A 27,776-nucleotide genomic window follows, 5' to 3' on the forward strand; every position below is an offset into this window, starting at 1 on the left:
ACTGGAGACACCAGCACCGAGAGCACCATCCCCCAATAACCAGTGCGGAGACCAGTACTGATCACTGAGAGCAACATTCTCTTGTGCCCGCTACTGAGACTGGTACTGAGCATCCAGAACTCACTCAGACAGCCTCTCCACTGCAAGTTATGGACCAGACACCACTTCAGATGCCTGTTGTGTTCTCATCACCAGATGAGGTTATTGAGCCGTCAAGTCATTTACCACAACTGGAGGACTTCAGAGCCATTCAAGATCTTTTTAAAAGAATGACCTCTGCACTTGACATTTAAGCAGAAGTGGTGTACAAAATCTCTTTCAGGTTGGTGGACATCCTGGTGTCAGCAACTCTAGCTAAGGTGGCTCTGCTAATTAATGAAATTATCATGGAGCTGGTCAAGGCTTTTTGGCAGACACCCACCTCCCTGCCTCAACCTCCACAGCAAAACAAGCTGAGAAGTAGTACTTTGTCCCCTCTAAGGGATATGAACATTTTTATTCTAACCCCCTTGCCTGGATTCTCTTGTGGTGGCAGCCACCAATAAGCGGGAAAGATTGGGACAAGAAGTTTCCACGCCAAAAAGCAAAGATTTGAAGAGGCTGGATCTGTTTGGCTGCAAGTTTTATTTTTCAGGAAGCCTTCTCTCTCTCTCTCACCTAAGAAGACAAAGGAGGCAGACATCTGACTTTGGGAGAGATCCTGACCTGAAATTTGGCAGCCCAGTTGCTGAGAGCATGTGGTAAGAATTTTGTCTTGAACCAAGTCTAGTTTAAGTTTTAGCACTAGAAAGCACTTTTATCTTTTTATCTTGTAACCATTTCTGCCTTTTACTTGTACTCACTTAAAATGTCTCTCTGTTGTTAAATAAACTTGTTTAATTCTTTAATCAAATTAATCCACTGCTGCATTCAAACTGAATTGTTTGGGTAACTCCATTTAAAATAGCAAATTGTTAGATATTGTTCCCTTACAGGGGCAACAGATCTAAAATATTGAATTCTCCAGGAAAGGGCTGGATAGTGAAGAACACACATTTTGGGGGGAAATTCAGGACTGGGAGTGTGTTGGAGTCACCCTGCAAGTGTTAACTAAGGCTGTGGAAGCCAAAGTGTGACTGGAGTGCTGCTGGCAGGCTGCAGCTATACACAGACACTCCGGGTGTGACCTACATGCTGTCTGGCTGTTTGTGAGGGGGCCCAGGTTGGGAGCTACAGCAGCAAAGCATTGTGAGGTACTCCAGGTTGCAGGGCAGGTGGTGACGCAACCCCTCACTGGTCTGGATTGCACCCTGGAATGTCAGAACATTTAAAAATATTCATAGACCAATTATCAGATGACTGTAGACACAATTTTTCAGTAATGGCTGAGGAGGGCAAGCTGGTCACCAGGACTGACCTTCTAGATAGTTTGGATAGTGCAGATTTGGCTGCTCAAACAATGGCATCAGCCATTACTATGAGAAGGTATTCATGGTTGCAGTCATTTGAGCTACCCCAAGAGGTCCAACAGACTATCTAAAACTTCCATTTAAAAATTATCTCTCTGTATTCAGAGAAAACTGATGACAAGATTCATAGCCTCAAAGATTCCAGGGTGACACTCAAATCCTTTTGAATCCCCCAGAGATTAAAATAAATCAGTTTCATTCACAGCAGCCATACAGACACCAGAGTTTTATTCCCTGAGCCCAAGTTCCAACAAGAAAAAAAGGAAGGGCCTACAGGAGGCGATATCTACAGTCCTCCTCTTCAGCATCTGTAGACTAATCCCATCCAGCTACCTGTTCCAAACAATCATTTTTACGGGACAGTTGAGGACAGCATACCAGCTTATCTAAATTCCATCTGTTCCCCATCTTTTATGTACCAATCACTTATGAAGTGGGATAAGTGCTTGGGCCCACATAACGTCAGACCAGTGGGTCTTAAGCATGGTGGAACAGGCGTATGGCACCCAGTTCATTTCTACTCCCTTCCCTATCCCTCTTCAGGGATCACTCTCACTAGTCTTGTCATCCCTAGATTGGTGGATGGACCCTTTGAAAGTTTCTGTTGGGGCTCCCTTTCTCCCCGTGCTACCAACCTTCATGCTAGTCACGGACACATCTTCTCTGTGTTAGAGAGCTCATATGGGGTTATTCCAGGCTCAGGAGTCTCACTCTTGAGACTCCTTTGGTCAACTCAAGATCTAGAATCTCACAAGTATGAAGGAGTTAACAGTGGTACAGATAGCCTGCTTGGCCTTCCTCCCGCACATAGTGGTGAAAAAAATCTGTTGATTCTGACAGATAATTCAGTGACCATGTTTTACATAAACAGACAAGGAGGATAACAGTCAGACCAACTCTGCCAGGAGGCAGTCTGCCTCTGTGATTTTCGTATCACCCACTTAATTCATCACAAAGCTGCTTACTTTCTGAGGAAACAGAACATGTTAATGGATCAGGTTAGCGGATCCTTCTTCAATCAACACAATTGGTCATTATGTCCAGACGTGGCCAGGTTCATCTTCCAATTACGGGGGACTTCCGAAGTGGATCTTTTTGCAACAAGAACCAACAGAAAGGACCATCAGTTCTGTTCCTGGGGAGGGTTCGGCCCAGGATCACTTGACAGACGCTTTTCTCCTATCCTAGAAGAATTCCATCCTGTATATCTTCCCTCCAATTCTTTTACTTCCCAGAGTCATATTCAAAATAAAACAAGACCATGCACTCCTCATCCTTATAGACCCTACTAGATTTGTTGATTGAGCCTCCTCTGCCCCTTCTGTTGGATACAGACATAATCTCCCAGGACCATGGGCGCCTGCTTCATCATAGCCTCTGAGTTATCCATCTCATAGTGGGTATGGTTCATGGCTGACACCCTTTGAGAAGTCCTGCTTTAAGGATGTCCAAAATATGCTTCTGATAAGCAGATAACCCTAATCTAGAAACAATTAACTAGCTAAGTGGAATTACTTCTCCATTTAGTCTCATAGGAAAGGTGTATCTCCAGAGTGGACACCCCAGGATCTTGTGCTGAACTATCTTCTAGATCTAAAACAGAATTTGGCTATTAGCTTTATAAGCGTGCAGCTGGCATTTATTTTGACGTGCAACATATCTTTAATTAAAAACAGTTATGGAAAGGTAGGTAACCATTTTCTTATTTAACTAGATACTGTCATGTCATGCAAAGCTCACCCCAAAGTCCTTCCAGCATTTTTCAGCAATGTCTGTCTATGATCCATTTGTCATGGGACAAAATGCTCTGCCAGCTTCTGCCCTAGGTAAAAGATATTGTATGTTTCTTTGTAACCCCAGTTATATCAAAACAGTGCCATGATCTTTATTCATAAACTGCTGTAAGGGACCGAGTCATAGGCAGTCAGGCCAAGTGGTTACTGCTGGGCTGGTGCCATGGAGTCAAGGGGTAATCATGAGGCAGTGGTTGGTTAGCAGGGGTCAGAGGAGTTGTGATAGCTGAAATCAGTAGGGAAAAGTCAGGATCAGTCAGGCTGAGGTTGGAAACCAAAGATCAGAAATAGCTACTAAGCTGGAGTCAGGAGATAAGAGTCAGGATCAAAGTTAGGCTCAAGTTAGAGATCAAAGATGAGAGAGTGAGGCAAGTCCTGGAGCATCAGCAGGCTAGACATCTGCATGGTTGCCTTGCCAGTGTTAAATAGTAAGCATGGCCAATCAGAGTGCCAGAGGGGGCTGTTGCTCTGGCACCTTTTGGGTGGTACTTTCTGCAGCACCTAATCTCCAGAGTGCTCCTTGGGAGTAGTTCTGCATGGCCTCCCAGAGGCAATGGGGGGGTGTCAGCTGTCCCAAGCTCCACAGACCCAGGATCCTTACAAACAGACATGCTCCTGTTGTGTGTGTTCCTTTCTGTAGATTTTGCAGTTTTGGTTAGCTGGTGGCTCAGGATGTATATAGACTTACATTGTGAGAGACACAGTAGACACTAACCAGACAGAGAGAAGCGTCTACTACCCCATGCCTGAACAGAACCTGTTCAAGGCATATCATCTCTGGTGTCCTGAGCCACCGTATGTAAAATATGGAGGCAACATTTAATTACATTAAAGTCATATATCAAAATAGAGACTTATGCACATGTTTGACTAGTTAGTTTTCAGATGACAGAGTATGCTATGGCCTTCAACGCCTAATCTAGAAGGAGTTGAAAGTGTTCATAAATTTAGAGTCCATAAATTATAAATAAGATATTATATGGTGACTCATGACATACTTATGTGAATTAACATTATGTAGAAATTGTGAATGAGTTTTAACACCACATGTTTAGAAAGGCAGTATGTCTGCTATTACTTTCCTGGCAGTGATTCCTGATTTTACTATTTCCCATGTTCCATAAGAGACTAAAGAGGCTTCAACTGGCTTGACTTCTATAGGATAGGAGACAGAAAGTATAAAAAGCTTGCCCGCAAATGAAAAGTCTTTCTTAATGTCAGTTCAGACTAGAGACTCCTTAACTCTCCACAGTTGGTGGTGGTTTTTGTTTTTAAGGTCACTTTTTGAGAGCACTTGACCTTGCCCATGATCCTAATTCTGCAGCCCAGAAGCATGTAAAATTCATATTATTAAAATGGGAATTATGTGCCCATAAAGAATGCAAGAGAATACAGTTTGCACTGAACAACTAAGCACAAAGGCATGACAAATATGGAATAATGAAGTCTTAACTCCAAATTTCCTACTTTGAGGATATTACCTGAGTTGTATAACATTGCTATTTGCATTTTTATGTGTTTAATTTGCCCTGGAAGTGTTTTCTACAGACTATTGTCAAGTGAAGCTGTCCTAAAATGACATTTTAAAATATTTTACCTCCTGATAATATTTATAGTATCATCCCTCCAAAACAAGAGCTGCCATGTTTAATGTCTCATCTTCGCAGTGGCTAATCTGTTACCATAGAGTTAAGTGAAAAAAATTCACTCCTGGAATATACTATTAAAAATAATGTTTTTAATGGATTTATTAACAATTTTGTCTTTCTACACCATTTTGTACTGTCAAAAAAGCAACAGGTGAACCAGAAAGATAAGATAATTTTCACACATGTCCAAGAACTAAAACAAAGCTGACATGGTATGTATGATTTTAGACAACTTTTAAGGACCAATCTTGACAATATCTCTTTAATATAAACATAGATTTTTGTTTCTATGACAGGATATTTAGACTATATATGTTTTCTAGTGTCATTTCACTAAAGGCAGGTTATTCAGTCTATTTAAAATGAGTTCTATTGGCACTCCAAGAAATAGCTAGTGAATTTTTAAATAGTGTTATACATTTGATGTGCTAGGTGAAAACCAAACATATTTCTGAATCCGTATTGGTGTACAAAACTGTCTGCACTAGTAGCAGAGAGAAATAAAACTGGATTGCTTTTTTCCATAAATGAAGTAGATGGATAATATAAACATCTGTTGTTATGTTATATTATCTCATATCTGACAATGAGATTTTTGTCAACATGCAAGTGGGAAATAATATTTTTGTGATATTATGGATTCAGCTTCATGGAACAAACAGGAACTCCTGAGTTCTAATTCCCTTCTCCAACCACTGACTGATGATTGAAAAATTGAGCCTCGATGTGACTCAAAGGTGGTGTTTAATCCTGGATACCTCAGTTTTTGGGTGCCCATTTTTAAACAGCTAGAGCCTGATTTTCAGAAGTCCTGAGTGCACTCATCCTTCATCGGGAATCTCAGTAATTGTGGCCATGTCTGGAGATATGTGCCTTAATTTCTGCGTTTGAAATTCCATTTGTGTAAAATAGGGGTAATGACATGTACTTCTCCACAGTGGTTTCCATTTTAAAAACATTTACTATGGATGCAGTATTTTTAATTTTTCCTATATTCAGAATAGGAAATAATGTGGTTAAGTAAGAAATAGCTGGAGAGGTGTGAATTAGTAAATATTTGTAAAATGCTTTGAAGCCCTGAAAGCACTATATACAGACATGGCAAAAACTCACTTTTCACTGGTCAACAGTTATCACACACAGATCCAAGAAGATGCCTAAGGCCCACTATATCCAGTGGGAAGCCTCTCACTTAGCTGAAAATTGCCTGGCAATACTACCTCCATAATTATTGTGTTTTGTTTGTATTGAACTGACTATCCAGATGTGCAGCAAGTTGCTGCACATCAGGTCCTGCAATACTGTTTAAGCAGCTTTCAGTGATGCATGTAAAGTTGAGGGCCCCTTAGTTAAATCAAAATGATTTAACCACTAATTGACCACTAACCTTTTGTTAATCCATGTGAACCAAAGACTGTGATTCTGGTCTCCTGACACCTCAGCAGTTCCCAATAAAATTGAAATTAAGCCTATTAGGACATCACTGTCTTTAGGGTTTTTTCCCTAAAGCACTGAAGATAATTTACTTACACAGTAATGTCAAGATCAGACATCTGCAGTCCTATTCTTCCCTCACAGGTGTAAGTAACTCCAGTTGATTTCAGCAAGGTCTACTCATCTCATGTGACAAGAGAATAGACTTTCAATGAGCTTCCCTTTTCTCCAGTTTGTCAACAGTATTCGTAAAAGAAGTATTAAGTGCAGTGTCTAAGTTCAAACTGAGACAGTAGCTCAGGCTGGATTTGAACCATAGTTGCTTCTGACTTTCGGTTCTTGAGCCAAATTTATATAAGTGAGTACAACTGCAGCAGTGATTTGTCTCTTTAAAACTAAGCAGAAGGTCATACAGTCAGCCTTCCCATTGGTGTAATTTTAAGTTTTGAGCCCACCGGCTCACACAAATAGAAGCAACAGGTGAACCAGAAAGATGAGATAATTTTCACACATGTCCAAGAACATCTGGAAGATGTTACCACTCGCAATGATTATGTGTTGAAGATCTGTAAGATCTGTAACCTAAATATAGTGCATATACTTTGAGGTAGTACTCCTGAAAATGGCATCATAATATGATAAATTGACATTAGAGTGAATACAGACAATTGAGCCTTAAAGAAGCAAAATGGGGGAGGGAGGAAAATAAGGGCAGTTAGAGATAAACATTTTGTGTACCATGCTTTGAATTTACTCTAGTGGATTTCCATTCTCAGGTCTAGTCAAATAAAGTGACTGGCATGCAGTAACTTGAATAGAGGAGGTAGGGTACTAGCTTTATAGATCAGTACAGGGAGGTAGTTCCTTCCATAAGGGCAGTATGCAAGAAAGCACAAAGGTGTCGGTGGTATATGTGGAGAAACTATCAATGATGCCAGACTCAATTGCCAGAGTGTACGGGCATAGGGCCAACATGATAAGAGATAAGTGGATAAGTATATTATTTGAGTATATTCTAACTGTGAGGGGTATAGTTGTAGAGGGTCTGGAAAGTGGAACAAGAAGCATGAACTGGAAACAGTAACGAAAAGGCATTCAAAGGTATTCAAAGGGAAGGCATTCAAAGAGAAGAGGTGCTGTGTTTAGATCTATAGTTATGAAAGGTTTTCTTGGCAGGTGTACTTTTGTATAGATTATAGGAAGTTATGTGGGTATGAAGGAGGCCAGAAAGGATGCCATAATAAGGCTTGGAAATAGTGTCCTGAAGTGGTTTTTGAAGTGTGGACAGAAAAGGTTGGATTTCAGAAGATTGTATGGAAGATGAAGTGGCAAGATTTAGATGTACAGGAATTGGGAGGAAAGAAAGATGACTCTAGGTTATTATCCTGAATGATAAGGAAGATGTCAATAGTGACAGAGAATGGAGTGAGTAGGGTTTTGACCATGTTAATTTTAAGAAGAGATGCTGAAGAGATTGGATGAAATGCATGTTTGGATGGTAGACAGGTCAAAAGTAAAATGGTAGATTTGTGAATCATGATCAAGATGATAGCTGAAATTACGTGAATGGATGAGATCACCAAGACAGAAGGTATAAAAGGGGAAGGAGGAGCCAAGGATTGAGTCCCTTGGAGACACCAAGAGGATGGAGAGGTGAGGTGGATCCACCAAAGGACATACTAACACCTTTTTTTGTCTAGGATTTAAAGGTGCAGTGTTATCTAGCTCTCTCTACCACTATAATGGGGTCAGCACCCATCTCTTGTGCATGCCCCCTTTTCTCTGGGAGATAGTGCTTGCAAACACAGTTCTTTTCACTGGGGGGGGGGCACCCACCTCTCGTGGATGGCTCCCTTTCTTTCAGTTAGGTGTGAGCCAGTTTTTGGTTTTACATCAGGTTGGCACCTGCCTCTTGCAAGGACCGCCCCCGGCCACCAGTTCTCTTGGCTGATCTTCGGCAGCTCAGCCATCCAGCTGAGCCGCACACGCTGTCTCCCCTTCTAGAATATACAGTCCTGAATTCTTATCATGGCCCTGTTATGGGGCTGTAGCTCTTGGGCTTCTTCCTAGAGGCACTGCCTTCTTCAGACACCCAGCCAGGCCCATCTTGGTACCCTCCTCTGATCTGGCCAGGTTTTGTGCTCAATCCCCCAGGCTCAGCCTGCCTGCACTGACCTTTTGATGGCTCTGCTGCTATTCTATCCAGCCAACCAGGCATCTAGTCTTTGGTAGCCTTTGCTGGGCTCAGTTCTGTCTGGTGAGCTCTCTGAAGTGAGCTATCTGCAGTCCTACTACTCATCTAGCCAGCCAGGCACTTGTTCCTCCCTCATCGAGCTCCACACAGCAACTGAAGGTTTTGTTGTGCTCCTTGCCTTTTATCTGGCCCTTCTGGCCCCTTATTGGTCACGCCAGCAGCCTCCAGACCTAGTCCACCCTGCCATAAGCATCTTTTAAATGTCTAGTCCAGATCAGGAAAGTTGTGCTTTAGCACATGCTAACCTAATCAAGATAAAGTATAGCAGGCAGCCTAGCCTTTAACTCAACCAGCTTACAAGTATGCCTTCTTTACAGTCAGCCTTTAAAATGTGTCTGCATCTAAGCCACAATATCTTTAATCCCTAGTTGAGGCAGGAGAATCAGGAGAAGATGGAGCCTTGGAACGCAAGGGAAGACCAGATTTGTGCCCTACAGTGTCAAGAGCAACAGAGGTTTGGTTTGTATGTTGATATGATCTTATTGAGCATTGTTATTCACAAGACCAGAATTTGGGCCATAATTTTCCAATTGAGAGATTCCCTTAATGTAATATTTCATTGTTCTGTTATTTTTTTCAATAGCCTATAGTGATGTAAATTAGATAGACTTTTGCCTTCTTCATGGCTTCCTAGCGTTTGTTTTTTATTTCTGTCTAGGAATCTTTTCCCACATATCTCAATCTTTTTTTCCTGTTTCTGCTCTCCACCCATCTTGCGCTCTTGGCCTAGATATGACACTTAAATCGTGTAGTTGAAAAAAATGAAACAGCTAATCAGTTGATGCTCAGAACCGTGCAAATTGTCTGGAGGTCTTCCAATCAGGGGGACTGGTGTGCCCCTGGCAATCTTACAGCAAATGCAACTCAGCACACTACTGTCATGATTAGGAGCAGCAAAGGCCAAATATGTTTGCTTCACCTGTTGCACTGCACTGTTGCTAATGCTTTTCCCACTGGTTGCAATATTTTTCCAATTATGTTGTTTATAATGTTCATCCTCTCTACTACACTACTAACTACAACATATTGCCAGCTCACATAGCTTACTTTAAAACTTTATGAAGTTCTTATTCCAAATTAGAACTAATTCTGACAACAGTTAGCTACTAAATAGCTGATATGCAGTTATGTATATAGCTTTTCTATCAAATCCTAGACAGCTCTGACATTTCGGATTAGTTTATAGACATTCAGGATTTAATCATCTCTAACTGGTTAAAATTAAATCCAAATACAAGTGAGATTTTGATTCTGTGTATTAAAGATTACTCAATAGTAATGCAACTATAATTTTAATGGGATTTATTATGTGCATTTGTACATTTAGGAGGCATGTGAGTCCAGTGTGGACTTACCACACACTAAAATTGCATGGGGGATTGGGGTGGGGAAAAGGGAAACAAAAGCTCCCAATACTTAAGATTACTACACACAGCTTTCCATTTTAGAAATAAGCGAGGATTAAATTGCTTGGTGCCTGAGACTTGAAAACAATTTTATGTGATTTGCTAACATCTAGCTATTTAAATTGTACGTAAATATGCAATTCAAGAATGGACTTTGGCACATACAGAAAGGAACATATTACACCAACCAGGAAGTCTTCCCATTACTTTCTGCTGAAACAAGAGGTCAATTTTATATTTGCCTTTTTATCTACATATTCTTTATTGAGTTGAGGCTTAATTTTTTGAGTAAATTGCTTATCTGATACTGTTCCAGATGTCTTTGGATATTGGTTAAAGATGAATTTTTGCCTTTGGCATATGTAACTTACACTGGCCATTTTATTGGCATTATTTGAACTATTAGAATATTAGGGGGAGTTTGCTTGTTTGTAACTCAGCTTCCACCAACTTCACTAGTAACCCTATTACCTTTAACAATTTTTGCCTGGCACTTTATAGCAATCTTGCAACATGAGTTGCGCACATTTGTCCTGAAAGCAGAATTTGCAAACTGGAAATGTACATCTTGGGCATCCCTGGGCACCTTAGGCATGGCCACTCTCCAGACAAACAGTGTTGGTGCCTGTGGGCCCCCAGGTAGCTTGAGTTGTAATCCAGTCTAGGCAGATTTGCCATCACCATGAGCCCTGCACCCTGTATTATGCCAGCAGAAGATGTCATGTACAAGGGCTAAATTGAGCTCTGCTATTGTATTTGGTTGCCATGGAAAATAAATTTGTGCTATCTGTCATTGTAAAATACAGTCATAAGCACAAAGGGGCAAATCCTTCCCCAGAGGTCATGGGAAGAAATCCTTTCCTTTGCTATGGAGTTGCAGCATCTAAAAACCCTCTGTGAAGGAGCTGTAGCCACTGGATTTGCAATGCGTCAGAACCATCCACACTAACCTCCTCCTCCTCCTTCAAGTTCCCTTGTGAGACTACTTGTAGGGAACCTCTGTGGAACAGAGTGCCAGGGGATGCGCACCCTTGGAATGGGCTCTCAAAATCTCCACCCTTCAAATAAAGTGGAACCACATGGGCTTGGTTGTGTCTGAGGACTGTACATCCCTGTGTGGGAGGGGAGATAGAGTACAAGCTTCATCTGAAAGTCAGGACAACTGTTATTTCTAAATTCAGAAGAAACCATGTTGTTTGCATCCCTACACTAATTTGAAAGATTTCTTCTCTTCTGTCCATTCATTAATTTCATCTACACAAAACAAACAAGAATAATCTATTAGGATGGGAGTTAGCATAGATAGAAGAGGTATTCTGCTTTTATTCTGAATGAAAGAAAGCAAACACTTTACTAGTACAGTGCTATCATTTCTATAAGAACGGCCATACTGGGTCAGACCAAAGATCCATGTAGACCAGTATCCTGTCTTCCGACAGCAGCCAATGCCAGGTGTCCCAGAAGGAATGAACAGAACAGGCAGTTACCAAGTGATCCACCCCCTGATGCCCACTCTCAGTCTATGGCAAACAGAGGCTAGGGACACCATCCCTGCCTATCTTGGCTAATAGCCATTAATGGACCTATCCTCCATAAATATATCTAGTTCTTTTTTTAACCCTGTTATAGTCCTGACCTTCACAACATCCTCTGACAAAGAGTTCCACAGGGTGACTGTGCATTGTGTGAATAAATACTTCCTTTTGTTTGTTTGAAACCTGCTGCTTATTTTCGTTTGGTGACCCCTAGTTCTTGTGTTATGAGCAGGCATAAATAACACTTCCTTATTTACTTTCTTCACACCAGTCATGATTTTATAGACCTCAATCATATCCCCCCTTAGTCGTCTTTTCCCCAAGCTGAAAAGTTCCAGTCTTATTATCTCTCCTCAAACAGAAGCTGTTCCCTACCCCTAATCATTTTTGTTTCCTTTTTCTGTACCTTTTCCAATTCCAATATACCTTTTTTTGAGATGGAGCGACCATATCTACACACAATATTCAAGATGTGGGTATACCATGGATTTATATAGAGGCAATGTGATATTTTCTGTCATCTTATCTATCCCTTTCCTAATGATTCCCAAGATTCTGTTAGCTTTTTTGACTGCCACTGCACTTTGAGTGGATGTTTTCAGAGAACTATCCACAGTGACTCCAAGGTCTCTTTCATGAGTGGTAACAGCTAATTTGGCCAACTCATTTTATATGTAATGTTGGGATTATGTTTTCCAATGTGCATTACTTTGCATTTATCAACATTGAATTTCATCTGTCATTTTGTTGCCCAGTCACGCAGTTTTCTAAGATTCCTTTGTAACTCTTCTCAGACCCTTGTGCAAAATACAGGGTTCTGTGTGAGCCAACTCGAAGGCACCAATCCTGCAAAGACTTGTCTATGTGCTATATTTTTCTCACTGTGAATAATCCTATTGTCCTCAAATGGACATTTTACCATGTTTAAAGCTTAGCCCATGTGTAAATCTTTGCAGGATTTGTATCAAATGCACCATTTTGTACATTCTTCATCTGGGGAATGAGACCATTTTGAGTTAAAAAAAATCATACTTAACAATGCAGGAGGCCCAAATGCAAAACTTGCCCAACTCTTTATTTATACAGTGCCCTAAAGTGCATTAGGCACTATACAGAAATATAAACAAGGATGCTGTCCCACAGAGCCTACATTCTGAATAGACAAACATACAGACAAAGGATGGAAAGGTAAAAGATGTAACAGTTTTTTTTTCCCTCCCCGTTCATTGTTTCCTTTTCTAAATTTTATTTAGAACCCTATTTGCTTTTGTTTCTCAATGGAAATTGTTAATCTTTAATTATTTATGCTAGCCTGTTTATTCTTTTGCATATATTCTATTTATTACAAATTTATATTTTTATTTTCTCTGAAAACCATTTACTATATTCAGTTGTTTAATCCACCATTTTCCATGATGTTGCTTTTCTTCTAGCTTCTTCTTTATACATGTCTTTCAATAGTCATCTCCTCTTTCTAAATCCACACCCCCCTTCTCCTGTTTCAACAAACAGTTCACTGAAATTTGGTTCTGCTAATGTTAGTATGTGGAATCATGAAGCGGCTATGAGGGTACTCATGCTGCTCTTGCCATGACGCTGCTGCCAGAGTCTCTGCCTCCCAGTAGGTTCAGAATTATCTGCTTTTGAACTTCCATATGTATCAGGCATAACTGAATAGAGGAAAAAACTGCAGAAGGTTCTAGTAGTTTAAAGGGCCAATGAATGCACAAATCTTCCACAGCAGAAATGGTCTGGTTATTTACAGCCATCTGTTTGCCTTGGGCTGGATGAAATATTTTTTAGTCTATGGGGAAATTGATATGCCATGAACTCCTCTGGGTGGCACATTCTTACATTGTTTGCTGGGAAGTACTTTACTTATGTGTGACTCTTATGAACACTAGTGTTTTCTGGCCCGTTGCATAGTTTCTTGTCCTATCAGATTTACATAGTGTCTGATTTCTACATGCATCCATATTGGTGACACAGAATAGCCAAACACTGTGTTCCCGTGAGAGATTGTCCTTAAATGCTTTATCATATTTTGCTGGATTGCAACCACGAAATTAGAGAAATTCCTGTACCAGACTATTTTCACTCATGTTCTGAACCAGCCAAGCTCTACTTAATTTAGTGGTTTTGAATACTGAAACCAATCTCATGATTTGGCAGAGTGAACATGTCATATCTTCTATCTGTTTGCTTCTTTCCAGCATTAGTAAATGTAGGGAGCTCATACTCCTAGAATACACCGCTAATATTTAAATATTTATTTAAGGCACAGTTTAACTCCACTTGAAGTCCAATAGGAGTCTTTTTATTGACTTCAGGGGGATTTGAATTGAGCCTGTAGATATCAAGGGATGCCTCCTATTTCTCAGGAAATCACAACTAGTAAGTATCCACTTCTAATTGTTTCTATTCACAAAAAAACACACACGTAAAAGAATATCCAAAGAGAGCCCTAGTGCCCATAACACTAGTCATTCAGGATATTCAAAGGAAACTAACCTCTTCTGGGTTCTGCCATCAAACAATAGATCAGGTTATCCATGTGTTATATGTATAGTATGAACAGACTCACAAAATCCGTGAAAACAAAGAAATTCCATTTATTAACTCTATATAATTCTGTTTCTTTCACAAAATACACTTTTAAAACCTGATCAGGATATATACCTGAATCAGAACTTAACAAAAATGGTACAATAAAAGCAACTGCATTAGAGTGCTTGCCATATGTCAAATGAAGAGTTAAAGAAATCCATACACAATCTTCACAAATAATTTTTAAAATGTAATATTCAACAGTGAAATTTATTTATGATAGACTATAGGTAACCCCTTCTAGTCACTAAATTTAGGGTTTCAATAGGAAGTGATCTGTTTAAACTGTTGAATTTTAAGTTCTGTTTTTGACAGAGTTATTGGACCATTTTCTTTTTTACAGTTTTACTGCATCCACCAAGGCTATTTTTATCATGTAGTTGCATTTCTACTTTTCAGGAGACTTACCGAAAGAAAAGGAGCTATACACTGGAAGTAGTACCTTCTGGTTCTCTTGATGCTCATCCTTCAGAAAATGAAAACAACCTTTGTGATTTCATGGACATAGCAGTTACGAAGAAACCTTGTTCATTAGAAATAGCAAGAGTACCTTCCGCAAGAACAGGTAAATCACCACTATTCTCTTACCTTATCACTGGTACAGTCTGATGATATGTGTAATATTTCATTGTTGGCTTATAATATTTTTCACTACTATAATGCCTTCCATCCGAGGATCTGAGGGTGATTTATACCATTAATGAACTTCTGTGAGGGATGTAAATATTATCCACATTTTATAGAAGGAAAGCTGAGGCAAGGGTTAAATGACTTCCTAGATTCCCATGGAAGTCTGTGGAAAAGCCAGGAATAAAAGCCAAATTTCTAGAGCAAATTTCCCAGGCATGTGCAGTCACTTCCTCACCATCCTATTTTTACCAAGTACTTAACACTAATCTGTAGTACAAACAACAAAATAAATAAAAAAGATTCTGAATAGCTAACTACCTAACAATTACAAAATAACCACCAGAGAATAAAATTAAAGAAAGTACCTTTGAATTAATATATATGTATACAAAATAAAAGCCCAAAGCGCCTATTTCATATAGATGCAGTGAATAAAAACTGAAAGAGACATGAAATGACAGTCTAAAATATTTTTAAATTTGACAAATTACTATGTGGATTACACAGTTCTGAACAGCAGTGAGTTATGTTTACAAGATAATAACAATTATACTGAGTCATATGAATAATACTATAAACAAGGGCTCTGTTTACATTTTCCAGAATTACATACTTCTCCCTGTTGCCCTTGTTTTGACTTTTCCTGTGTCACCACTTTGTACCAGATTTGCAAGGTATAATCTTCTAATAATACAAATAATTGGAATAAGAGCACGTTTTGACAAGTAAGAAATCACAACAGTATATGGAACTATTGGGAACAACACCACTGATTTTTTGATCATCATAATCTTGATCATGAATCATGGGTTTGGAAATATGTATGAATGTCAGATTATTAAGGGCTAGATCATGAGTTAATTATCTACTCTGAGCAAAGGGCAGCTCCTTCTTTTCCCCTCTGTTCCACTGTGGATAAATAATGCAAGAGTGGAGCAGGTGGACTGGATCTTGGGGCTCCCACCTCCTATCTGGGTGCCCTAACCACTGGTCTATAGTCTCTCTCTCTCTCTCTCACTCGCTCACTCTCGTATTTATCCACGGTGGAACAGTCATCAGGCCAGAGAGAGAACGACTGTCATTCAGTGGGAACACAGGGTCCAGTCCCATGATCCAATCACTCTTTTGTTATTTGTTCACAGCAGTACAGCTTCAACAGGAGAGCTGGAGGGAGCCCCACACCCCAGGTGAGTTCTCTAACCACTAGACTAAAATTGGACACCTCTTCCTTCACCATTCTGTGTGGAGTGAGGCAGGTGCCTAACTTATTCCTACAAGAAACAACTTGGGTGCCTAAACCTCCGGACTCTGGGTGGCTGGCTCCCAATCATGGATTGCTAAGCAGAGATAAGCACCTCACTACAGTCTAGATGTAGTGCCTAACTCCAAGAGAGGGGTGGGATTTAGCACACATCTTTGTTGTCACCATTGACTAGCTTAGGTGGCTTTGCTCCTAGTTTGCTGGCTTTTGTGGGTCTCATTTTTAGGTGCCTATCTCTCCCCATTCATTGTATAGGGAGCCTGAGTGCCTAACTTGGCTTTGTGGATCACAGTGTTCTTCCTGTGATTTTCTAGGTGCCTAAAACTTACACAGTGTGATGCTCAGCTTTGCAAGATCTAAGTCCTTTCATAGATCCCACCCTCTGTTCTGTTCCTGACTCTGCAACAGGCTTGCTGAATGACTTCATCTCTCTCTGACACACCTTTCCCACATCTGAAATTAAGATAATACTTACCTTTCTCACAGCAATGTTCTGAGGCATTCATTAATTTTTCCAAGGATAATTTTGCAACTTTGGATTGAGTGGAAGTTCTATATTAAACAAAGTTTAAAAAAAGAATTCTTTCAGGCAATTTTTTTTGTTAGGTAGTCTGCAAATTGGGGGTTGAATTGCCTTTCTCATAACGGATCAGAAAAGTTCATTTGATCCACCTACTTTGGCTTTTTTCCTGAGTAAGACCTGGATTGCCTGCACTGGACACTTTTATTAGGCATTTTAATTTACTTATTGTCTATCTTTAAAAAGATCCATGTATGTGACATACTTAACCTTGTGAAATCATAAAATCATAATAGTTAATAAGGCAGACATAATATTCTCCTGATCTTAAGGCTGTAGTCAAGCTTTGTGAACTTTTATCAACAACCATCATCCATTGAAAAGGTGTAAAAGAGGCCTTAGGCACTGGATAATTATGTTGCTAAAATAGTAACTACCAGGCACCTGCAGTGATGTAGAGTTTGCCCATTTTACATAAAAATCAATTAACTGGTGACTAAAATACCAGGAAAAGATGTTAACTGGATTGTGTGAGAAAATGTAAATATGCTAAGTTCTGCTAGTGTGCTAAATGCTGTGTTAAACACTTTAAAAAGTCCACACTGTAAAATCTCAAGACTGTTTTAGCTCAGTAGTAATATTTTATCCTGTGACAGTGGGCTTTGAGGATTTGTCAATTTATATTTCATAGCAATGGGAATTTGAGTTGGGCCATTTGTTTCAAACTAGGGGATTTTTTTTTGTAAAAGGTCACACCCAAACTCGGTGTTCCGCAGTAATGAAGATTGGGCCTGGTCTAGTCTGAAAAGGGTTATGGTTTATAATTTTAGTTAGGGTGTGATTTTTTTTTTAAACAAAATAGTTATATCAGGAAAAAAACCTAGTGTAGGTGCAGTTTACTGTTAAAAAGTGATAAAAAGGTGGCATATACTAGTATATTCCTACACTATATATACACTATATACAAGTTTGCCCACCTCTGCTTTACATGATCACTACTATCAGAATTGGAAAGAACTCCTAAAAGCATGTCAGTAACCACTGCATCCACCCAAAACAAGAAAAAAGATATAGCTCAGAATACTATGCACCTTGGAAGCACATGCCAAAACCTAGGCTTGTGTGCTGGTTCAGACTGGGAATTTCCTATTTGAATTGGCAGAGACTAACCCACTGCAGGGTCAAACTGTGTATTTTCCAGTGCAAATAGTACCATTTCTCAGATTGCTCAGTGCCTAGCCAAAAGTTGAACCCAGGCAAGACTGAGGTGGAGCAGGTGGGAAAGGAGTGCTCCAAAGAACTAGCCATTTCTGCAACATTCCTCCCCCTCTCCATCCCCTGAAAGCACCTGCCTTCATATTGTTCAGTTAGTTTGTAGCCTTGGGGTCTGCAGAATAAGTGCTTCTGGATACCCCAAAACACTGACTTTCATTTGTGACTGACCAGAAGGTGGCACCCCATCCATTGAACTGCCATGATGCACTATTACATGAACTATTTTTCTGGGAGTCAGTAGAGCTACCATACCATAACACCGTGAGCTTCTATGCTTGTACTTGCATGTGGACTGAAACTGATGGTCTTAGTTAAAGACCTAGCAAATGAATTTAACTTTAATGACTACACGGTGGCTGAGGGACAAAAACACACTATAGCTACAGCAACACAAGGCATTACCCACTCTATCCATGTCTGTGGATACTGCAGATGCAAAGATATGGATGGGTCATCTGACTCTGAGCCTAAATTCAGCATCACAACACATCCAAGGTCTTCTTTTCTCTTCTTTTTGTGTTTCCACGTGTATTCATTTCAAGCGTAGTCTCTGTAGAAGTCAGGGAGATAATATCCATGCATTATTCCCCACCACTACCATATTTTAATTCTGATTCTCTTAAGCAGATGGAATCCAAGATGGTTTATGAGACCCACATATGCTTTTATCTGATCTTGATTAGCCCTTTGAGCAGTTTCTGAGCTCTGTAGAGAGTATTTTGGTCTTAACAAAGAATCTCACAATTTACTTCTCCTTAGAGGTTAATTTATAAAGAGCTATGCTCTGCATTCAGAGCTCCAAAATATAAATCATCAGCAGAACACAATGTAATAGATTCCATACTAAACTCCTCCTAATAGGGTGACAATGATGGCACACTTAATTTTTTTATCATGCTCACTGCCATAATATAGAGTGCACATTTCCATATAAAAATATCCTAGATTAATGCACCAGTATTTGTTTGCAAAGAGAACTTTTAAAATTTTACACTCAAAGTTAGTGATGTTTGGTGGAGGTTGGGGATTCTTCCCATGAAGTAGTATTATTTCTAAGCACCTATTCTCCAGTAATATAACAGATTTTCTGAATGTTCCCAAAACAATGCCTCAAGAACCTTTACTGGTCAGATATTCCCTTGAGTACACAATTTATTTTCTCCTTTTAAAAATTTGCTGACATTTGCTGAAATTGCTTTTCTTTTACTTCCTCTCAAATTACCTTCTATTATTTGTGGGAGGCAGAACATCCTAGGGTTGCAATTTCTCTTCACTAAATATCTGAAATCATATCCATTTATTTTGAATCATATTTTTTCCAATGCAAATATAGATTTTTGTAGTGTATCCTCCTTTTTATTTACAATGGTCCCTGGAATGAGTATTATTGACCTTCTCTGTGTACTTCTCAAGTCCTATAACATCTCATATAAATGGTAGTGAGTAGGAGACAAGAACTTAATATTGTTCAAATACAGTAAAATCATAATGTAACTTTCACCTTGCTGTCTTCTCACATGCTGTTTACTTATATTAGTGGAGCATTTTAGAGGAATACTGGCAAACACTAATTTTCTTTGTCGTCTTGCATTATTTTATTAATTTTAAATGGTAAGTATTCTTATTCTGCTTTATTCCTACAATACAATTAAATGTCACTAACCATATTAACCAGCTTTTATTTGGTCTAAATGAGCATCCTTGCTATTGGGCTTGCAATTTCATCTGCCTGTTACTTTAATATTCTTCTATGGAGATTATCCAGCCCCTGCCCCCCCCCCAGTTTAGTCCCATTAAGATGTTTGAGTTTGACTTCCACCTCAGATGTGGTAATTTCTACTTTCATATCCTCGTTCTCTTATTAAAAACCGAGGCAAATTATTTGCTTAGGTGCTGGGCCATGGATAGATTATTTTTAATCTCCACCCCATCTCCTCAGTACTTAGTAGTTCCATTTCTTGTTTCCTTGTTTTCTTTTTATTTATATGGCTCTAGAACCTTTTACTATTGGTTTTAATTTTCTTTGCAAGGTCCCAATCTGTCTGGTTTTTGAAAATTTTCACTTTATCCCTACACTTTCTGACCTCCAGGAGGTAGCGTTCCTTGTTGATCCTTCTCATCTTCCATTCCTTGTAAGCTTTCTGGTAAAACAGTTGGCAAAATACTGGGATCTCACTTGGTAACCCTTCCATTAAGTTACACAGGGGAAATGACAAAATTTCAGTTATGAGTAATGTCCCAGTGGGCACTCCACTTTAGGTGCACATATGCCCCTATACCTTTGCTCAGAATTTTTGGTAGCAGTGCCCATTTCACCCACGCATGTGCCCTTCACATCCTCATACCCCTACTAAGGCTATATAGGGTTGCACAGGTGAACCGCCCTCAGTTCCTTCTCAACTACCTTCTGTCAGAGACTGAATTTAGCATGTGCCTCTTTATTATCTGTTCTGTTCATTCCCTCTGAAGCATCTGGCATTGGCCACTGTCAGAAGACTGGATACTGGGCTAGATGGACCTTTGGTCTGACCAGGTATGGCCGTTCTTATATTATGTTCTTATATTCTCTTTGCTCTGTGCCTGTTCCCTCTTTTATTAGCATTTTAGCTTTGATAGTTAGTTCTTAGTAGTAATAGGTTTAATACCTTAGAGTTGTTGAAACATTTCCTCCCCTTTTCTTTTTTCTTTTCTTAAATATACATGTAAATGTTTTTTCTTTTTCCCTTATTGAGGGGCTTGAACAAGTTTTCTTCTGTAGCGGATGCTGGGATCCCTGGGGTTTAAAGGTGCCTCTCATGTTGAGATGCAGTCCCCATTAACAATGGGCATTCCCAATGCATTCATTGTTTGGGGGACTCTCATAGTCCAAGCAAGTGCAAGATCTGCACTTCTTTTATGGATATACACTCTTAATGATGGAGCAACCCTTCTTTTAAGGGTACAGGCTCTTACTGATGGAGCAAGCCTTAAGACCGGCTTCTGATCCAGGTTCAGAGAACTCTCCTGACAGGGACCCTCCACCTCTGTCAGTGCCCTGTCATTGTCAAGAGCATGATCACTGAGACCTTCCAAGGGGAAGATGGCATTGAAACTGCAGTCTCAAACACTCTCCATGAGTGAGGTGTTGATAACCATACCAGCAGTACTGAGAGCTTCCCACTCAAACTCCAAGGAGGGGAGTAAGAGGAGGAGAACAGAGAGTTCCTCATCAAAGAAGATCCAGTCACAGGAGATCTTAGGTCCCAAGAGAAGTGCTAATGAGGCTCTGAGCACTTTGGGTACCATGAAGCACACTAAGACTTCAACTAAGTCCCATACCTCAGTGGTAAAGGGCTCGGTACCAAAGACTACTATGACCAAGGGAACAGTGTCAATAAAATCTTTGGTATAACCAGTGCCATCTTTCTCCTATCCAGTCATCTCTTTCCACAATCTTGGATTATCTGTTGGAATTGAAAACATCAGGCCTTTCTATGAGTTCCATCGAGGGTTTTTTTAGTGGCAGTAACAGCTTTCCATGTGCCAGTAGAAGGTTTGTCAATATTCACTCATCTGACTCCAATGAGATTCCTAAAAGGCCACATGAATTTTTTCCACATTAGATCCTCTACACCACTTTTGGACCTTAACCTGGTTCTTAACTGTCTCATGAAACAGCCCTTTAAGCCACTAGCTACATACTCACTGCTACATGTGTTTATGAAGACCTTTTGGTAGTCATCACTTTGGCTTGAAGGGTCTGGGTGATGGGGCCTCTAATGGCAGGCCCTGCATTTATTGTGTTCTCCAAGGAGAAAGTATTACTATGACCCATCCAAAGTTTTTTCCTAAAATTACTTCTGACTTTCACTTTAACCAAACTATCCACTTTGTTTTTATTTTCCCTAAGCCACATCACTTTACACATGAGTATGTCTTTCATTCGCTAGATGTTAAGAAGGCCTTTTACTTGGACAGAACTAGGCCATTCCGGAAGACCCCCCTGAATCTTTGTCTATTGCAGATAGCTCTAGGGGAGCCTCTGCCTCCACATAGACTTTCTAAATGGATCTCTGGATGCACTATTGCTTTGTTATGGTTTTGCTGAGATTCCACCTCCCCTGAGAGTGATTGCACACTCTGCCAGATCACGGTTTGTCTGTGGCCCCACTCAAAGATATTCCAGTTTCTGAAATCTGCATGGATGTAACATGATCCTTGGTGCACTCATTCTCTGACTACTATACAAGGGAGTCACTTGAAGTGGAGCACTCACAGGGGAAAACCTTTCTTGAAGAACTCCAATTACTGCAAAAGATGAGTAACCTTTTCTATGCGTCACAGTTCCTGTGGTAACTGCACCCCTGATCCTTTCATGGGCTCCTTAAGGGTAACTCACTTTTGTCTCAGGACTTGAGCTGTCATCTTTCTTGGTGTGGAGTCCTGTGACACACTCCCTCTAGATCTGAGCCTTAAACTGTAGAATCCTGCAATTTACTGTGATTATCTCAGCAGGTCTGACTTTAATTCAGCACCTGCTGTCATGCTGTCTTTGGCAGGGCCAGCTCCAGGCACCAGCGTTCCAAGCAGGTGCTTGGCGTGGCAGTCAGAAAGGGACAGCAGAGTTTCCATGGCGGCGGCAATTCGGCTGCAGCTTCTCCATTCCGCTGGCCACGGCAGCAATTCAGCGGCAGATTCTTTCTCTCTTGCCATCCATGGCGGCAATTCGGCGGCGGCAGGTTTTTTGCTTGGGGCGGTAAAAACAGTAGAGCCGGTCCTGCTCTTAGGGTATGTCTGCACTGTGATAAAAGACCCACGGGCATGGCTGCGGCTGTTGACTTGGGTTTGCAGGGCTTGTGCTGTGTGCAGTGTAGACATTCAAGCTCAGGCTGGAGCCCAGGCTTTGAGATCCCAGAAGGGGGAAGGGTCTCCGACCCCAGGCTCCAGCCCAAGCCTGAATGTTTACACTGCAATATTTAGCCATGCAGCCCAAGCCCAATGAGGTCGAGTTAGCTGACCCATGCTCTGAGACTCAGTGCCATGTAGACATATCCACAGGGGTAATGATAAGGTTAACCAGTGATCACTGCCAGCTTTCACAACCCAAACATTGCAGAGAAAACATGTTTAAAAAAAATAAACAGATTACACGCAGATCTTAGCTCATCAGGCATTCACCCATCTTCCATATGGAGACCCTGATGGCACTGGAGAACTTCAAGTAATTTCTGAGGGCCCTCTCTCTTTTTTCCATAGTTTCATTCAGTCATTGGACTGAGAGTGACCACCCTCCTTGTGTCAGAACGATTGCTTTATACCATTAACAGTTCTTTGACTGTCCGGCCTCTTGAACTAGGTCAAATCAATATATGTTGTTTTCCCCAAGGGGTGAAACTTCCAGGGGCTTGTTACTAGCATAGGGATTTGCATTAATTCCCTTCCCACTCCCCGTGATTTTGGTTCCTGTCAGTAGAATAGTTTAGCTCACCCATTTAGCTTGGAATACAATCATTAGTCAGTGCATAAAGATACACATTAACATTTATAAATCTGATACAATAGTCTTTGAATACTCCATGTGTTCCCTGCATCATATCTGTCACACTGGCACATATATAAGCACCTATTTCACTGCTATGTGGCTCAGTTTACATATGTATTCTCATAGCAAATGGATAAGAAAAATCAAATTATAAAGTTGTCCAGGCAGTATGCTGCTCTTTCTCCTGAGCAGACTGAGGAGTAGAAGACAAAGCCAACAGTCCCTCCCATCTGCTGTCCCTGTTAATCTGCATTTTAAACACCAGAGATATCCTCTAGGACAAACATTTACCATGTGAAATGTGACTGAAGACCTGAAATCCTCAAATTATTCCATAACTAGAAAGTGTCGAGGAGCTGCGAATGCAAAACATGACTTGAAATTTTTAGTTCTTTGCTGTATTTGTAAAAAAGGCAAAACCGTTCTTTTCTCTGTTTCACTTAGCTATTTCTTGCCTCTAGCTTAAAGCAGCATTTGCCAGTTAAACTGTTTTGCACTAAGCAAAAATGAAATTTACATGTCACAGATGGGGTAGCAGTCAGTGGAAGCTTTTGATTAATACTGCTTCTTGCTGTGTCACATTTTCATGGGCTGAATCTTACCCATGTGACCAGTGATGCTCAAACTCCCGACAGAAGGCATTTGAAGAGGGAGAGAGCTCATGTAGGCTTCTTGGAAGAAAAGCATAAAAATAATGTGTAAAATTAATTTTCATAAATTGAAATGGGTTAAAACTGTCTAATTATTATTTTGTTTTCACCGTATTTATGAGAAAGAAGGGACAGTATATGATAAGAAATAGTGATGGAGATGGGTGTAATTACAATCTTATATAAATATGGAAACAGACCCATTTTTAAAATCACTTCAGCTGCACGCATAGATTATATAAATGTCTGTGTCAGTGGCCATGTGTACATTGTGGCCCCAAATTCAGCAAAACATCTAATCACATTCTTAGGTCCCAATGAAATGTGCCTAAGTCCTTTGATAAAAAATATATAAATAGAATAGGGCCAAGAACCAATCCCTTTGGGACCCCACCAAAAGTATCTGCCCAATGAGTCTCCACTTACAATTACATTTTGAAATCTATCATTTAGCCAGTTGTAATCCATTTTGTGTGTGCCATTCTGATTTTGTAACATTCTAGTTTATTAATACAGTACCAAGTCAAATGCCTTGCAGAAGTCTATTACATCACTATTTATTTTTATCAGGTTAGCTTGACAAGATCTGTTTTCCATAAAACCCATGCTAATTTCCATTTATTATACTACCTCCTTTAGTTCTTTATTAATAAAGTTGCATATCAACCATTCCATTATTTTGCCTGGGATAAATGTCAGGCTGCCAGCCCTATAATTACTCAGGTCATCCTGCTTTCCCTTTTTAACTGTGGCAATATTAAGTTTTTTCCAGTCCTCTGGAATTTTCCCAAGTGTTTCAAGACTTATTAAAATCAGTATTAATGGTCCAGATTGCTTTTGGCCAGGTCTTTTAAAACTCTTGGATACAAGTTAACCAGACCTGTTGATTTTAAATGTGTAACTTTAGTTGCTACTGTTTAACATCCTTATGAGTTACTGTTGGAGTCGAAAGTGTTTCATTTTCATGATGTGACTGTATCATCTGTGTGATAGGGTGCTATCAGCCGCACCCTGATCACTGATAATGCTGCAACCTGGAGAAGGCTGCAGGCTGAGCTGTGGGAAATTATACACTTTCTCTTGCGGGATTGTGAGCACCTGTGTGTCAATCACTGGGGTAACAAGGTAAGTGGGGAGACTATCAGGAGACAAAACAGGCTGGCGAGTGAGGGCTGCAGGGAAGCCTGTCCTGGCTATAACTCTGTGTTGCATGTTATGGGGATGTAAGAGGGACATAAATCCACACCTTGGTGAAGAATAAACAGCCTGGCATATGACTGTTTATGACTGTGGAACCACCTGAACTAGTCAGGCAGTGAGGTTCATAGGGTAGCGATGGAGATACCCTGTGACAATCTGTTTTTTCCCAAATACAGAACAGAAATAGTTATTGAACTTTTATGCATTATTATTGACAGTTTTACCATTGCCATCTAGTAAATGGACCAGTGTCATTGTTAGGATTCTTTTTGTTCCAAATATACTTAAAAACTGACTTCTTACTGTCCTTAACTCTGCTGGCTATAGAGTTCGCCTTGTGTCCTTTTGCTGCTCTTATCAATTGTCTACAATTACTAGCTTCTAATTTCTATTTATTATAATCAACTCCCCTTTTCCCATTTGTTATATAACTTTATTTTTTAAAATACTGCTTTCACATCCTCACGAAGCCAGGCTCGGTATTTGTTTTTTTTAAAACTAGTGTAGCCTTCTTTGACAACAGTTGGATTATGGCTTTTGGGTATCTAGTAAATTGTTCTTAAACAGTTCCCAATTATCATTCACATTTTTATGTTTAAATATTTTCTTCTATATGATTTGGCTCATAATCATTTTCAGTTTTGTAATTGGCCCATTTAAAGCACCAAGTGTGTGTGTATGTGTGTATAATATTACTAATTAAGACTTCATTCTGTTTCCTCATAACAAATATTTCAAGTCATGATCACTTGCACCTAAGGAACCACTGAATTTTAGTTATTGTGATTAATTCCTCTTTATCTGTGAAGCTGAGGTGTGTAAAATAATTCCCTTGTGTTGGGTGCAACACTTCTTGAATTAGAAAATTGATTATCTTCTTCTTTTTCCTTTTTGCCACTTTTCCTGGTGAGGGTCATGATGGCAGCATGGAGAGTAGGGACCAGACCTCCTTTTCCTCTGCAACAGGTTCTGGCTTCTCCTGGGGATTCCCCAGCATTCCCAGGCCAGCTGGGAGATATAATTCCTCCATCATGTCCTGGGTCAGCCTCTGGGCCTCTGCCCAGTGGGACGTGTCTGGTAGAGTTCTAACAGAAGCCTCCTGGGGGCATCCTTATCAGGTGCCCTGGGGCCAGTTTCCATGCAGAGGACCAGTCTGTCGTGGTCTGTCCTCCTGCTGTTATTCAGGCATCTCACCTGACCCTCACCCTTCACCTTGTGGGTGGTGAGCCCACAAGATGGGTCCATGTCAACTTTTCTGGCTGGGCGTGGCTGAGTTATGTGGGTGGCCCAACCACCAGACACTCACCTGACACCACCCTTGGGGGGGTAGTGTCCCTAATCCAGGTGAGGTTCGTGTGGACATTTTTGGGCGTTTATGAGGATCTTGAGGTGGATTGTTTTTAGTATGGAACCTCCCCCCAGACCTGTTTGCCTAGGGTGACCCTATCAGGAGCACTAGGCTCCAGATGACATAGCCCTGGGGTTCATTGGAACATGCAAGCCCCTCCATCACAACAAGGTAACGATCCTTGGAGGGGATGTTAACTATAATCTTTAGAAATTTCAAGGACGTTTTTAATACGGGTAGCATGAGATATCCAGACTGTCACTCAGATTATAGTCCCCCATAATAACAGTTTTTTCCCCAACACATTATTGAAGGGTATTTATAGAGCCCATCATCCTAGTCTCTAGTGTGATTTGGTCGTCTGTAGCAGATATCAAGTACCCCATCTTGTGCTTTGTATGTTAGAACATAGATCTATAAGCATTCAAGATCAGCTGCTTCTGAGTTGTCAGGAACATGGAAACGGGTAATCCCATTTTTTATATAGACTGTCACTTCCCTTCTCCTTTAGCTCACTCACTTGGCTTACGAAATAGGTTATAACCAGTGACTTTAATGTTCCAATCGTAAGACTCTTCCCATTAAGTTTCAGTAATACCAACTATGTTGAATGAAATTTGCTCATAAACGAGCAATTTAAATTTCTCTTGTTTACTGCCTAGGCTCAGAGCATTCGTGGATAGGCAATTTAAAGAATTTCTTCTCTTCATCTCCCTTGATACCTTAATTAATTTTGTGCTTGACATCTTCATTTTGTGCTAAATAAGTACTCATTTGTGCATTGAATGAGGCACATTCCACTGAATCATTGAATGAGGCAGGATCCTGTGGAAAAAATAGTATGTGATCATATAATTAAAACCTGTATCATAATGCATTTGTGGACAGGGACCAAATTAAGGTTGCACAGGCTGTTTTAATTTTAGCATTTCCTAACTTTTAAGTGCTTGACTTTGCAACCTTAACGTTCTTTTAATGTAGTTTTGTGTGTTTAATTAAGATGTGTTATGTTCTAATGACTCTGCTTAACGTGCTCCTCCACGTATGTGCTGCGCCGCACAAAAAGAGTTATTCCTAAAAGTACTGTAGCATTTTCCCAAAGGTAATACATGTAGAAATGAAGTAAGAACCTTTAATGGCAATTGTGCAACCAATCATCAAAACACGTGGGTGTGCATCTATCCCAATATGTGTCCATAAACATAGTTTTATAAGGGTAGAATGATCATTCCATTTCCATTGTAC

The 27,776-nt window shown here is 40.2% G+C and overlaps 1 protein-coding gene across 6 annotated transcripts in view; it reads left to right on the top strand.

The window, feature by feature from the left end:
• The window catches only part of ANKS1B (ankyrin repeat and sterile alpha motif domain containing 1B), a 754,152-nt gene that overhangs the window by 219,090 nt on the left and 507,286 nt on the right, over positions 1-27,776 (top strand). For 4 of the 6 annotated variants that reach the window (XM_084617337.1, XM_084617340.1, XM_084617339.1 and 1 more), the window contains exon 10: positions 14,526-14,691. In XM_084617337.1, coding sequence (XP_084473463.1) covers positions 14,526-14,691 — 166 coding nt within the window. Of the gene's footprint in view, positions 1-14,525; positions 14,692-15,898; positions 15,944-27,776 lie in introns of all 6 variants that reach the window. The other 2 variants (XM_084617338.1, XM_084617336.1) reach the window with 1 other exon arrangement.

The sequence above is a fragment of the Lepidochelys olivacea genome (genome assembly GCF_965140295.1).
Source record: "Lepidochelys olivacea isolate rLepOli2 genome assembly, chromosome: 1".
NCBI lineage: Eukaryota > Metazoa > Chordata > Testudines > Cheloniidae > Lepidochelys > Lepidochelys olivacea.